Source organism: Phyllobates terribilis, unplaced genomic scaffold, assembly GCF_046119375.1.
Source record: "Phyllobates terribilis strain yellow unplaced genomic scaffold, ASM4611937v1 Scaffold_4__5_contigs__length_816908805, whole genome shotgun sequence".
NCBI lineage: Eukaryota > Metazoa > Chordata > Amphibia > Anura > Dendrobatidae > Phyllobates > Phyllobates terribilis.
In genome coordinates this window covers 799,065,527-799,082,131 of record NW_027362764.1, presented here as the reverse complement: position 1 = coordinate 799,082,131, position 16,605 = coordinate 799,065,527, and the positions used below count along the sequence as shown (strand labels likewise).

Sequence of the window (16,605 nt, the reverse complement as noted above, 5' to 3'; positions counted from 1 at the left end):
TACATTACATTACTGATCCTGAGTTACATCCTGTATTATACTCCAGAGCTGCACTCACTATTCTGCTGGTGCAGTCACTGTGTACATACATTACATTACTGATCCTGAGTTACCTCCTGTATTATACTCCAGAACTGCACTCACTATTCTGCTGGTGCAGTCACTGTGTACATACATTACATTACTGATCCTGAGTTACATCCTGTATTATACTCCAGAGCTGCACTCACTATTCTGCTGGTGCAGTCACTGTGTACATACATTACATTACTGATCCTGAGTTACCTCCTGTATTATACCCCAGAGCTGCACTCACTATTCTGCTGGTGCAGTCACTGTATACATACATTACATTACTGATCCTGAGTTACATCCTGTATTATACTCCAGAGCTGCACTCACTATTCTGCTGGTGCAGTCACTGTGTACATACATTACATTACTGATCCTGAGTTATATCTGTATTATACTCCAGAGCTGCACTCACTATTCTGCTGGTGCAGTCACTGTGTACATACATTACATTACTGATCCTGAGTTACATCCTGTATTATACTCCAGAGCTGCACTCCCTATTCTGCTGGTGCAGTCACTGTGTACATACATTACATTACTGATCCTGAGTTACCTCCTGTATTATACTCCAGAACTGCACTCACTATTCTGCTGGTGCAGTCACTGTGTACATACATTACATTACTGATCCTGAGTTACCTCCTGTATTATACTCCAGAGCTGCACTCCCTATTCTGCTGGTGCAGTCACTGTGTACATACATTACATTACTGATCCTGAGTTACCTCCTGTATTATACTCCAGAGCTGCAGTCACTATTCTGCTGGTGCAGTCACTGTGTACATACATTACATTACTGAACCTGAGTTACATCCTATATTATACTCCAGAGCTGCACTCACTATTCTGCTGGTGCAGTCACTGTGTACATAAATTACATTACTGATCCTGAGTTACATCCTGTATTATACTCCAGAGCTGCACTCACTATTCTGCTGCTGCAGTCACTGTGTACATACATTACATTACTGATCCTGAGTTACATCCTGTATTATCCTCCAGAGCTACACTCACTATTCTGCTGGTGCAGTCACTGTGTACATACATTACATTACTGATCCTGAGTTACATCCTGTATTATACTCCAGAGCTGCACTCAATATTCTGCTGGTGCGGTCACTGTGTACATACATTACATTACTGATCCTGAGTTACATCCTGTATTATACTCCAGAGCTGCACTCACTATTCTGCTGGTGCAGTCACTGTGTACATACATTACATAACTGATCCTGAGTTACCTCCTGTATTATACTCCAGAGCTGCACTCACTATTCTGCTGGTGCAGTCACTGTGTACATACATTACATTACTGATCCTGATTTACATCCTGTATTATCCTCCAGAGCTGCACTCACTATTCTGCTGGTGCAGTCACTGTGTACATACATTACATTACTGATCCTGAGTTACATCCTGTATTATACTCCAGAGCTGCACTCCCTATTCTGCTGGTGCAGTCACTGTGTACATACATTACATTACTGATCCTGAGTTACATCTTGTATTATACTCCAGAGCTGCACTCACTATTCTGCTGGTGCAGTCACTGTGTACATACATTACATTACTGATCCTGAGTTACCTCCTGTATTATACTCCAGAGCTGCACTCACTATTCTGCTGGTGAAGTCACTGTGTACATACATTACATTACTGATCCTGAGTTACCTCCTGTATTATACCCCAGAGCTGCACTCACTATTCTGCTGGTGCAGTCACTGTGTACATACATTACATTACTGATCCTGAGTTACCTCCTGTATTATACCCCAGAGCTGCACTCACTATTCTGCTGGTGCAGTCACTGTGTACATACATTACATTACTGATCCTGGGTTACATCCTGTATTATACTCCAGAGCTGCACTCCCTATTCTGCTGGTGCAGTCACTGTGTACATACGTTACATTACTGATCCTGAGTTACCTCCTGTATTATACTCCAGAGCTGCACTCACTATTCTGCTGGTGCAGTCACTGTGTACATACATTACATTACTGATCCTGATTTACATCCTGTATTATCCTCCAGAGCTGCACTCACTATTCTGCTGGTGCAGTCACTGTGTACATACATTACATTACTGATCCTGAGTTACATCCTGTATTATACTCCAGAGCTGCACTCCCTATTCTGCTGGTGCAGTCACTGTGTACATACATTACATTACTGATCCTGAGTTACATCTTGTATTATACTCCAGAGCTGCACTCACTATTCTGCTGGTGCAGTCACTGTGTACATACATTACATTACTGATCCTGAGTTACCTCCTGTATTATACTCCAGAGCTGCACTCACTATTCTGCTGGTGAAGTCACTGTGTACATACATTACATTACTGATCCTGAGTTACCTCCTGTATTATACCCCAGAGCTGCACTCACTATTCTGCTGGTGCAGTCACTGTGTACATACATTACATTACTGATCCTGAGTTACCTCCTGTATTATACCCCAGAGCTGCACTCACTATTCTGCTGGTGCAGTCACTGTGTACATACATTACATTACTGATCCTGAGTTACATCCTGTATTATACTCCAGAGCTGCACTCCCTATTCTGCTGGTGCAGTCACTGTGTACATACATTACATTACTGATCCTGAGTTACCTCCTGTATTATACTCCAGAGCTGCACTCACTATTCTGCTGGTGCAGTCACTGTGTCCATACATTACATTACTGATCCTGAGTTACCTCCTGTATTATACCCCAGAGCTGCACTCACTATTCTGCTGGTGCAGTCACTGTGTACATACATTACATTACTGATCCTGAGTTACCTCCTGTATTATACTCCAGAGCTGCACTCACTATTCTGCTGGTGCAGTCACTGTGTACATACATTACGTTACTGATCCTGAGTTATATCCTGTATTATACCCCAGAGCTGCACTCACTATTCTGCTGGTGCAGTCACTGTGTACATACATTACATTACTGATCCTGAGTTACCTCCTGTATTATACTCCAGAGCTGCACTCACTATTCTGCTGGTGCAGTCACTGTGTACATACATTACATTACTGATCCTGAGTTACATCCTGTATTATACTCCAGAGCTGCACTCCCTATTCTGCTGGTGCAGTCACTGTGTACATACATTACATTACTGATCCTGAGTTACATCCTGTATTATACTCCAGAGCTGCACTCACTATTCTGCTGGTGCAGTCACTGTGTACATACATTACATTACTGATCCTGAGTTACATCCTGTATTATACTCCAGAGCTGCACTCACTATTCTGCTGGTGGAGTCACTGTGTACATACATTACATTACTGATCCTGAGTTACATCCTGTATTATACTCCAGAGCTGCACTCACTATTCTGCTGGTGCAGTCACTGTGTACATACATTACATTACTGATCCTGAGTTACCTCCTGTATTATACTCCAGAACTGCACTCACTATTCTGCTGGTGCAGTCACTGTGTACATACATTACATTACTGATCCTGAGTTACCTCCTGTATTATACTCCAGAGCTGCACTCCCTATTCTGCTGGTGCAGTCACTGTGTACATACATTACATTACTGATCCTGAGTTACCTCCTGTATTATACTCCAGAGCTGCACTCACTATTCTGCTGGTGCAGTCACTGTGTACATACATTACATTACTGATCCTGAGTTACATCCTGTATTATACTCCAGAGCTGCACTCCCTATTCTGCTGGTGCAGTCACTGTGTACATACATTACATTACTGATCCTGAGTTACCTCCTGTATTATACTCCAGAGCTGCAGTCACTATTCTGCTGGTGCAGTCACTGTGTACATACATTACATTACTGATCCTGAGTTACCTCCTGTATTATACTCCAGAGTTGCACTCACTATTCTGCTGGTGCAGTCACTGTGTACATACATTACATTACTGATCCTGAGTTACCTCCTGTATTATACTCCAGAGTTGCACTCACTATTCTGCTGGTGCAGTCACTGTGTACATATATTACATTACTGATCCTGAGTTACATCCTGTATTATACTCCAGAGCTGCACTCACTATTCTGCTGGTGCAGTCACTGTGTACATACATTACTGATCCTGAGTTACATCCTGTATTATACTCCAGAGCTGCACTCCCTATTCTGCTGGTGCAGTCACTGTGTACATACATTACATTACTGATCCTGAGTTACCTCCTGTATTATACTCCAGAGCTGCAGTCACTATTCTGCTGGTGCAGTCACTGTGTACATACATTACATTACTGAACCTGAGTTACATCCTATATTATACTCCAGAGCTGCACTCACTATTCTGCTGGTGCAGTCACTGTGTACATACATTACATTACTGATCCTGAGTTACATCCTGTATTATACTCCAGAGCTGCACTCACTATTCTGCTGCTGCAGTCACTGTGTACATACATTACATTACTGATCCTGAGTTACATCCTGTATTATCCTCCAGAGCTGCACTCACTATTCTGCTGGTGCAGTCACTGTGTACATACATTACATTACTGATCCTGAGTTACATCCTGTATTATACTCCAGAGCTGCACTCAATATTCTGCTGGTGCGGTCACTGTGTACATACATTACATTACTGATCCTGAGTTACATCCTGTATTATACTCCAGAGCTGCACTCACTATTCTGCTGGTGCAGTCACTGTGTACATACATTACATAACTGATCCTGAGTTACCTCCTGTATTATACTCCAGAGCTGCACTCACTATTCTGCTGGTGCAGTCACTGTGTACATACATTACATTACTGATCCTGATTTACATCCTGTATTATCCTCCAGAGCTGCACTCACTATTCTGCTGGTGCAGTCACTGTGTACATACATTACATTACTGATCCTGAGTTACATCCTGTATTATACTCCAGAGCTGCACTCCCTATTCTGCTGGTGCAGTCACTGTGTACATACATTACATTACTGATCCTGAGTTACCTCCTGTATTATACTCCAGAGCTGCACTCACTATTCTGCTGGTGCAGTCACTGTGTACATACATTACATTACTGATCCTGAGTTACCTCCTGTATTATACTCCAGAGCTGCACTCACTATTCTGCTGGTGCAGTCACTGTGTACATACATTACATTACTGATCCTGAGTTACATCCTGTATTATACTCAAGAGCTGCACTCACTATTCTGCTGGTGCAGTCACTGTGTACATACATTACGTTACTGATCCTGAGTTATATCCTGTATTATCCTCCAGAGCTGCACTCACTATTCTGCTGGTGCAGTCACTGTGTACATACATTACATTACTGATCCTGAGTTACATCCTGTATTATACTCCAGAGCTGCACTCACTATTCTGCTGGTGCAGTCACTGTGTACATACATTACATTACTGATCCTGAGTTACCTCCTGTATTATACTCCAGAGCTGCACTCCCTATTCTGCTGGTGCAGTCACTGTGTACATACATTACATTACTGATCCTGAGTTACCTCCTGTATTATACTCCAGAGCTGCAGTCACTATTCTGCTGGTGCAGTCACTGTGTACATACATTACATTACTGAACCTGAGTTACATCCTATATTATACTCCAGAGCTGCACTCACTATTCTACTGGTGCAGTCACTGTGTATATACATTACTGATCCTGAGTTACATCCTGTATTATACTCCAGAGCTGCACTCACTATTCTGCTGCTGCAGTCACTGTGTACATACATTACATTACTGATCCTGAGTTGCATCCTGTATTATACTCCAGAGCTGCACTCACTATTCTGCTGGTGCAGTCACTGTGTACATACATTACATTACTGATCCTGAGTTGCATCCTGTATTATAGTCCAGAGCTGCACTCACTATTCTGCTGGTGCAGTCACTGTGTACATACATTACATTACTGATCCTGAGTTACATCCTGTATTATCCTCCAGAGCTGCACTCACTATTCTGCTGGTGCAGTCACTGTGTACATACATTACATTACTGATCCTGAGTTACCTCCTGTATTATACTCCAGAGCTGCACTCACTATTCTGCTGGTGCAGTCACTGTGTACATACATTACGTTACTGATCCTGAGTTATATCCTGTATTATACCCCAGAGCTGCACTCACTATTCTGCTGGTGCAGTCACTGTGTACATACATTACATTACTGATCCTGAGTTACATCCTGTATTATACTCCAGAGCTGCACTCACTATTCTGCTGGTGCAGTCACTGTGTACATACATTACATTACTGATCCTGAGTTACCTCCTGTATTATACTCCAGAGCTGCAGTCACTATTCTGCTGGTGCAGTCACTGTGTACATACATTACATTACTGAACCTGAGTTACATCCTATATTATACTCCAGAGCTGCACTCACTATTCTGCTGGTGCAGTCACTGTGTATATACATTACTGATCCTGAGTTACATCCTGTATTATACTCCAGAGCTGCACTCACTATTCTGCTGCTGCAGTCACTGTGTACATACATTACATTACTGATCCTGAGTTACATCCTGTATTATCCTCCAGAGCTGCACTCACTATTCTGCTGGTGCAGTCACTGTGTACATACATTACATTACTGATCCTGAGTTACCTCCTGTATTATACTCCAGAGCTGCACTCACTATTCTGCTGGTGCAGTCACTGTGTACATACATTACATTACTGATCCTGAGTTACATCCTGTATTATACTCCAGAGCTGCACTCAATATTCTGCTGGTGCGGTCACTGTGTACATACATTACATTAATGATCCTGAGTTACATCCTGTATTATACTCCAGAGCTGCACTCACTATTCTGCTGGTGCAGTCACTGTGTACATACATTACATAACTGATCCTGAGTTACCTCCTGTATTATACTCCAGAGCTGCACTCACTATTCTGCTGGTGCAGTCACTGTGTACATACATTACATTACTGATCCTGATTTACATCCTGTATTATCCTCCAGAGCTGCACTCACTATTCTGCTGGTGCAGTCCCTGTGTACATACATTACATTACTGATCCTGAGTTACATCCTGTATTATACTCCAGAGCTGCACTCCCTATTCTGCTGGTGCAGTCACTGTGTACATACATTACATTACTGATCCTGAGTTACATCTTGTATTATACTCCAGAGCTGCACTCACTATTCTGCTGGTGCAGTCACTGTGTACATACATTACATTACTGATCCTGAGTTACCTCCTGTATTATACTCCAGAGCTGCACTCACTATTCTGCTGGTGAAGTCACTGTGTACATACATTACATTACTGATCCTGAGTTACCTCCTGTATTATACCCCAGAGCTGCACTCACTATTCTGCTGGTGCAGTCACTGTGTACATACATTACATTACTGATCCTGAGTTACCTCCTGTATTATACCCCAGAGCTGCACTCACTATTCTGCTGGTGCAGCCACTGTGTACATACATTACATTACTGATCCTGAGTTACATCCTGTATTATACTCCAGAGCTGCACTCCCTATTCTGCTGGTGCAGTCACTGTGTACATACATTACATTACTGATCCTGAGTTACCTCCTGTATTATACTCCAGAGCTGCACTCACTATTCTGCTGGTGCAGTCACTGTGTACATACATTACTGATCCTGAGTTACCTCCTGTATTATACTCCAGAGCTGCACTCACTATTCTGCTGGTGCAGTCACTGTGTACATACATTACGTTACTGATCCTGAGTTATATCCTGTATTATACCCCAGAGCTGCACTCACTATTCTGCTGGTGCAGTCACTGTGTACATACATTACATTACTGATCCTGAGTTACATCCTGTATTATACTCCAGAGCTGCACTCACTATTCTGCTGGTGCAGTCACTGTGTACATACATTACATTACTGATCCTGAGTTACCTCCTGTATTATACTCCAGAGCTGCACTCCCTATTCTGCTGGTGCAGTCACTGTGTACATACATTACATTACTGATCCTGAGTTACCTCCTGTATTATACTCCAGAGCTGCAGTCACTATTCTGCTGGTGCAGTCACTGTGTACATACATTACATTACTGAACCTGAGTTACATCCTATATTATACTCCAGAGCTGCACTCACTATTCTGCTGGTGCAGTCACTGTGTATATACATTACTGATCCTGAGTTACATCCTGTATTATACTCCAGAGCTGCACTCACTATTCTGCTGCTGCAGTCACTGTGTACATACATTACATTACTGATCCTGAGTTACATCCTGTATTATCCTCCAGAGCTGCACTCACTATTCTGCTGGTGCAGTCACTGTGTACATACATTACATTACTGATCCTGAGTTACCTCCTGTATTATACTCCAGAGCTGCACTCACTATTCTGCTGGTGCAGTCACTGTGTACATACATTACATTACTGATCCTGAGTTACATCCTGTATTATACTCCAGAGCTGCACTCAATATTCTGCTGGTGCGGTCACTGTGTACATACATTACATTACTGATCCTGAGTTACATCCTGTATTATACTCCAGAGCTGCACTCACTATTCTGCTGGTGCAGTCACTGTGCACATACATTACATTACTGATCTTGAGTTACATTCTGTATTATACTCCAGAGCTGCACTCACTATTCTGCTGGTGCAGTCACTGTGTACATACATTACATTACTGATCCTGAGTTACCTCCTGTATTATACCCCAGAGCTGCACTCACTATTCTGCTGGTGCAGTCACTGTGTACATACATTACATTACTGATCCTGAGTTACATCCTGTATTATACTCCAGAGCTGCACTCACTATTCTGCTGGTGCAGTCACTGTGTACATACATTACATTACTGATCCTGAGTTACCTCCTGTATTATACTCCAGAGCTGCACTCACTATTCTGCTGGTGCAGTCACTATGTACATACATTACATTACTGATCCTGAGTTACATCCAGTATTATACTCCAGAGCTGCACTCACTATTCTGCTGGTGCAGTCACTGTGTACATACATTACATTACTGATCCTGAGTTACCTCCTGTATTATACTCCAGAGCTGTGCTCACTATTCTGCTGGTGCAGTCACTGTGTACATACATTACATTACTGATCCTGAGTTACCTCCTGTATTATACTCCAGAGCTGCGCTCACTATTCTGCTGGTGCAGTCACTGTGTACATACATTACATTACTGATCCTGAGTTACCTCCTGTATTATACTCCAGAGCTGCACTCACTATTCTGCTGGTGCAGTCACTGTGTACATACATTACATTACTGATCCTGAGTTACATCCTGTATTATCCTCCAGAGCTGCACTCACTATTCTGCTCGTGCAGTCACTGTGTACATACATTACATTACTGATCCTGAGTTACCTCCTGTATTATACTCCAGAGCTGCATTCACTATTCTGCTGGTGCAGTCACTGTGTACATACATTACATTACTGATCCTGAGTTACCTCCTGTATTATACTCCAGAGCTGCACTCACTATTCTGCTGGTGCAGTCACTGTGTACATACATTACATTACTGATCCTGAGTTACCTCCTGTATTATACTCCAGAGCTGCACTCACTATTCTGCTGGTGCAGTCACTGTGTACATACATTACATTACTGATCCTGAGTTACCTCCTGTATTATACTCCAGAGCTGCACTCACTATTCTGCTGGTGCAGTCACTGTGTACATACATTACATTACTGATCCTGAGTTACATCCTGTATTATCCTCCAGAGCTGCACTCACTATTCTGCTGGTGCAGTCACTGTGTACATACATTACATTACTGATCCTGAGTTACCTCCTGTATTATACTCCAGAGCTGCATTCACTATTCTGCTGGTGCAGTCACTGTGTACATACATTACATTACTGATCCTGAGTTACCTCCTGTATTATACTCCAGAGCTGCGCTCACTATTCTGCTGGTGCAGTCACTGTGTACATACATTACATTACTGATCCTGAGTTACCTCCTGTATTATACTCCAGAGCTGCGCTCACTATTCTGCTGGTGCAGTCACTGTGTACATACATTACATTACTGATCCTGAGTTACCTCCTGTATTATACTCCAGAGCTGCGCTCACTATTCTGCTGGTGCAGTCACTGTGTACATACATTACATTACTGATCCTGAGTTACCTCCTGTATTATACTCCAGAGCTGCACTCACTATTCTGCTGGTGCAGTCACTGTGTACATACATTACATTACTGATCCTGAGTTACCTCCTGTATTATCCTCCAGAGCTGCACTCACTATTCTGCTGGTGCAGTCACTGTGTACATACATTACATTACTGATCCTGAGTTACATCCTGTATTATCCTCCAGAGCTGCACTCACTGTTCTGCTGGTGCAGTCACTGTGTACATACATTACATTACTGATCCTGAGTTACCTCCTGTATTATACTCCAGAGCTGCACTCGCTATTCTGCTGGTGCAGTCACTGTGTATATACATTACATTACTGATCCTGAGTTACATCCTGTATTATACTCCAGAGCTGCACTCACTATTCTGCTGGTGCAGTCACTGTGTACATACATTACATTACTGATCCTGAGTTACATCCTGTATTATACTCCAGAGCTGCACTCACTATTCTGCTGGTGCAGTCACTATGTACATACATTACATTACTGATCCTGAGTTACATCCAGTATTATACTCCAGAGCTGCACTCACTATTCTGCTGGTGCAGTCACTGTGTACATACATTACATTACTGATCCTGAGTTGCCTCCTGTATTATACTCCAGAGCTGCGCTCACTATTCTGCTGGTGCAGTCACTGTGTACATACATTACATTACTGATCCTGAGTTACATCCTGTATTATACTCCAGAGCTGCACTCACTATTCTGCTGGTGCAGTCACTGTGTACATACATTACATTACTGATCCTGAGTTACCTCCTGTATTATACTCCAGAGCTGCGCTCACTATTCTGCTGGTGCAGTCACTGTGTACATACATTACATTACTGATCCTGAGTTACATCCTGTATTATACTCCAGAGCTGCACTCACTATTCTGCTGGTGCAGTCACTGTGTACATACATTACATTACTGATCCTGAGTTACCTCCTGTATTATACTCCAGAGCTGCACTCACTATTCTGCTGGTGCAGTCACTGTGTACATACATTACATTACTGATCCTGAGTTACATCCTGTATTATACTCCAGAGCTGCACTCGCTATTCTGCTGGTGCAGTCACTGTGTATATACATTACATTACTGATCCTGAGTTACATCCTGTATTATACTCCAGAGCTGCACTCGCTATTCTGCTGGTGCAGTCACTGTGTACATACATTACATTACTGATCCTGAGTTACCTCCTGTATTATACTCCAGAGCTGCACTCACTATTCTGCTGGTGCAGTCACTGTGTACATACATTACATTACTGATCCTGAGTTACATCCTGTATTATACTCCAGAGCTGCACTCACTATTCTGCTGGTGCAGTCACTGTGTACATACATTACATTACTGATCCTGAGTTACCTCCTGCATTATACCCCAGAGCTGCACTCACTATTCTGCTGGTGCAGTCACTGTGTACATACATTACATTACTGATCCTGAGTTACATCCTGTATTATACTCCAGAGCTGCACTCACTATTCTGCTGGTGCAGTCACTGTGTACATACATTACATTACTGATCCTGAGTTACCTCCTGCATTATACCCCAGAGCTGCACTCACTATTCTGCTGGTGTAGTCACAGTGTACATATATTACATTACTGATCCTGAGTTACCTCCTGTATTATACTCCAGAGCTGCACTCACTATTCTGCTGGTGCAGTCACTGTGTACATACATTACATTACTGATCCTGAGTTACCTCCTGTATTATACTCCAGAGCTGCACTCACTATTCTGCTGGTGCAGTCACTGTGTACATACATTACTGATCCTGAGTTACATCCTGTATTATACTCCAGAGCTGCACTCACTATTCTGCTGGTGCATTCACTGTGTACATACATTACATTACTGATCCTGAGTTACCTCCTGTATTATACTCCAGAGCTGCACTCACTATTCTGCTGGTGCAGTCACTGTGTATATACATTACATTACTGATCCTGAGTTACCTCCTGTATTATACTCCAGAGCTGCACTCACTATTCTGCTGGTGCAGTCACTGTGTATATACATTACATTACTGATCCTGAGTTACATCCTGTATTATACTCCAGAGCTGCACTCACTATTCTGCTGGTGCAGTCACTGTATAGTTCTTCCTGTTACTCGCTGTCCTCGGCCTTGCGGGGTTAGTAGTGATGATTAGCCGCCCCTCCCCCTCCTATCTGTGTGATTGTTTCCATGGTTTCTCTTCCCCCTTCCTCTGTTGCTTTCTTTCAGTTAGTGCTCGTTAACCCCTGCTTCTCCTGATGGTGTCTGCGCCAGGGGCACATTGTGCGTCTTTCCAGGTGTCGTCCAGCAGGAGGCGTCGCCTCACTGATCCGTCAGTAGCAGAACATTTCTGTTAATGTGGATTAGTGCAGTAACCGCGCGCTGCAGCCGTGTCAGGTGTGATGGGAAAGGACGCCGCACCTCACCGAGATCACAGGTGCCACATTGCCGCGGTCACACGTGGGTGTAAGGCGGCATTATGGATCATTAGTGGCCACTGACTCCTATCACAAGGCCGCGCGTCTGTCCAGGTGTGAGCTTCCCCTTTAATGCTGCAGTGTAATGCGCCCCCTGCCCTGGACCCTCGCCTCCGGGGGTCCCTGAGATGAATGCCTCCTGCTGCTTTGCTCGGCTCTTTCCTGCTCTCTGGTATTTTGCAGGATTTTCTTTCTTCTGATTTGCTATAATTCTGCTTTCCTCGTGTCATTCGGCGGCTGATTGCCTCCACCGTCTGGAGCGCAGAGCACTGTCTATACATCACAAGGTCCAGCACTGCACTGAGGAAGCGGGGAGCGAGCGCAGCTCCGGGTGCTGTGCCTGTGTGGGGCAGCAGGGGGCAGTAGGCTCAGGCTTCTCTAAGGCTCTGTGCACACCAAGCTTTTAAAGCAGAAATTGAAAATGCAAATCTGTAACACTTGGGAGTTTCTGCTGTAGAGGCTCAGCGAGCTCATGCTCATACGTACTTCAGTTCTACAAATGTCCTCCTGCTTTGGGTCCATCAGAACGACCATGAAAACGAGGCAAAGTTCTGGCCATCAGCCTTCACGGCGTAGACTCTCGTCGCCTCTTATTACTTCTGTTTCTCCATTCTCCTCGAGGACTGGATGGCGTTTACTGTAGGAGGCGTCACTATCGTCCTGCTCAGGGCTTGTGTGTCGCAGGTCCAGCAGCCCGTGACACTTTACCAGCTCCTGACTGGCATTGAGCAGGTGTGTCATGTCTGACCACTCGGGTTCCTTCCATTGTTACTATCTGGATTCAGGGCTTTACAGACGTCTCCCCCGATGACGCCCGGACACTGGTACAGACATTGTATAATGCTGGTTGTCTTGGGTGCAGGGAAGAGGGCGGCATCGATGCCATGGTGTGCACCATTTATAACAGTCCCACCACCCAGCGAGGCCATGATACAAAAGCGGAGACCCCCAGACTCCTGTAGGAGTTGGCAAGTCTCCCGGGGTCCTGCTGAAGCCTGAGCGAAACTTCCTGTAAAGCCGGATTCTGGTGGCTTTGGTGTCTCCTTAATGGACAATCATGGGGCAAGTCTGAGTCATAAAGGGCATCGCTACTCTGAAAAGACTGAGAATATGGACCTCGGTGGGGCAGACTGATGGGAGGGTCTCTACGATCAGACCCCGTAGCTTTTCCTATAGAGCAGTGAGATGGAGCGTCCGTCACCGGAGGAGCCGCACATCGGACATTACACAGAGCATTGATATCAGTAGGCCGCGTGCCGTGATTCTTTAACCTTGGTGTGAACGTGTCCTTGTGAGCCCTCAGCGCTTGCAGCCCCTCATCTCCTCCTTAGGGTGGGATTCTAGCTTTGTGCTGACGGATCCTGACTCCAGATATGAGGACGTGTCTGGACTGTGGGTATCATTGTGGCCGGGTGCTGTCCTCCTCTGCCCGCTCCTTCCTGTACTCCTCTGCTTTCGCCTCATTCTGTCTTCTATTTTGTCTTTCAGATAAGCAATTTCTCGTCTTCTTCTTCAAACAAGTTCGGAAGAATGAGAGCGGCCGTTATGTGGAGGATTTCCCCTACATCTCCCCCTGTGGCTGGGAGAGGAATTACATCCGCTGTGACGATCGCCCCGTGGTCTTCACCCACCTGCTAAGTGAGGGGGGCTCAGGAGCCCAGCGCCTGTCGTACTGTGGGGGAGGGGACCGGCTCACCGTCAAGTTTGAGCCCCAGAAACTGCTCATGTTACCGGAGAACGGACGAGTCTATCACCCGGCCCCGGAGAAAGCCGGAGGGGTCGGACTTGTGAAGTCTTCGCTGGCCTTCGAGCTGAGTCCTTGCTTCGAGTTTGCTGTAGGATCCGGTGCTGCTTCTCCCATCTGCTTTACCTGGCAGGGAAAGCGTTATGACCTGACCAACGAGCTCCTCGCCCACATCTGAGACACAAGACGTTGGACTCTTCTGGAGGTGGAGAAAGTTATAACGAGATGAGGGTGCGGAGAGAAAAGACAGGACCTCACAAGACTGGAAGCGCTGCCCCCCAAACCTACACCATAAGGGCCTGCACAGGAGGCTGGGATGTGCCGCCATCTCTGTGGTCTCCGGGATGTGCCGCCATCTCTGTGGTCTCCGGGATGTGCCGCCATCTCTGTGGTCTCCGGGATGTGCCGCCATCTCTGTGGTCTCCGGGATGTGCCGCCATCTCTGTGGTCTCCGGGATGTGCCGCCATCTCTGTGGTCTCCGGGATGTGCCGCCATCTCTGTGGTCTCCGGGATGCGCCGCCATCTCTGTGGTCTCCGGGATGCGCCGCCACTTCTGTGGTCTCCGGGATGCGCCCCCACCTCTGTGATCTCCGGGATGCGCCGCCACCTCTGTGATCTCCGGGATGCGCCGCCACCTCTGTGGTCTCCGGGATGCGCCGCCACCTCTGTGGTCTCCGGGATGCGCCGCCATCTCTGTGGTCTCCGGGATGCGCCGCCATCTCTGTGGTCTCCGGGATGAGCCGCCATCTCTGTGGTCTCCGGGATGCGCCGCCATCTCTGTGGTCTCCGGGATGCGCCGCCATCTCTGTGGTCTCCGGGATGCGCCGCCATCTCTGTGGTCTCCGGGATGCGCCGCCATCTCTGTGGTCTCCGGGATGCGCCGCCATCTCTGTGGTCTCCGGGATGCGCCGCCATCTCTGTGGTCTCCGGGATGCGCCGCCATCTCTGTGGTCTCCGGGATGCGCCGCCATCTCTGTGGTCTCCGGGATGCGCCGCCATCTCTGTGGTCTCCGGGATGAGCCGCCATCTCTGTGGTCTCCGGGATGCGCCGCCATCTCTGTGGTCTCCGGGATGCGCCGCCACCTCTGTGGTCTCCGGGATGCGCCGCCATCTCTGGTCTCCGGGATGCGCCGCCATCTCTGGTCTCCGGGATGCGCCGCCATCTCTGTGGTCTCCGGGATGCGCCGCCACCTCTGTGGTCTCCGGGATGCGCCGCCATCTCTGGTCTCCGGGATGCGCCGCCATCTCTGGTCTCCGGGATGCGCCGCCATCTCTGTGGTCTCCGGGATGCGCCGCCACCTCTGTGGTCTCCGGGATGCGCCGCCATCTCTGTGGTCTCCGGGATGCGCCGCCATCTCTGTGGTCTCCGGGATGCACCGCTATCTCTGTGGCCTCTTGCACTTGGTTTTGCACAGTAGGGTCGTAGTTTCCGGACTCAGAATGTCGTCTTTTTTTTTTTAGATGAGTATTTTCCAGCTGTGAGGGAAGGGTTAACCTCAAGCTCAGGTCCCGTCCCAGATCCCAGGGAGATCTGTCTGGTGGGTTTAGTTAATGCTTATTAGAGATCCTGCTATGAAGTGACTACAGGCGGTGGCTGATAACAGAGAGGTCATAGCTTCTGTAATGAATACATCTTCAATCACTCAGTGTCACAAGCTCTTTTGTTCACACATCTGTATATGAGCAGCTGCTACACCTGTGTATGACAGGGAGAGGGCGCTGTCAGCTCGGCAATCATAAAGCGGAGGCTGTAAATCACTGATGGGTGAAGTGCTTCACGGCTTATGGTCCTCCAGACCCCGGCTGACTGTCTCCTGCAGGGGGCGTAATGAGGGTCCCAGGGCAACTTCTGGACCTGAAGCCCCCACTAGGTTGGTGCTTGGATGCCCCTGAGCCGCTGCTCAGATCCTGCAGTAGTGATCACAATACCAGCAGTCCAGTATGGCGGACCGGATGAATCCCTGTTTTCGGTATAAATTCTATCACCACATGTCAGACAATTCACCAGCCGGTGCCGTAGATTGTAAGAAACCAGCAGACTACGCATTCATCATCTGCAGGTTTCTGACTCTGTATGTGAATAATTAACTGTACGGGGGGGTGTTCAATATAATAGCAGTGTGGGGGTCAATCAGCGACGTGGGATTTCCTGGACAGAAGGACAGACAGACGGGATAAGACTATTATATATATATATATAGATTATGGTAAAATCCTAA

The 16,605-nt window shown here is 46.3% G+C and overlaps 1 protein-coding gene across 1 annotated transcript in view; it reads left to right on the top strand.

Annotated features, from left to right (window-relative positions):
* CUNH8orf82 (chromosome unknown C8orf82 homolog) overlaps nt 1-16,028 on the top strand; it is a 35,009-nt gene extending 18,981 nt beyond the window's left edge. Inside the window, exon 3 of the mRNA XM_073680009.1 lies at nt 14,130-16,028. Within this exon, the coding sequence (XP_073536110.1) occupies nt 14,130-14,563 (434 nt within the window). The 3' untranslated portion in view covers nt 14,564-16,028. The remainder of the gene's footprint in view (nt 1-14,129) is intronic.
* The last annotated feature ends 577 nt before the right edge of the window (nt 16,029-16,605 follow it).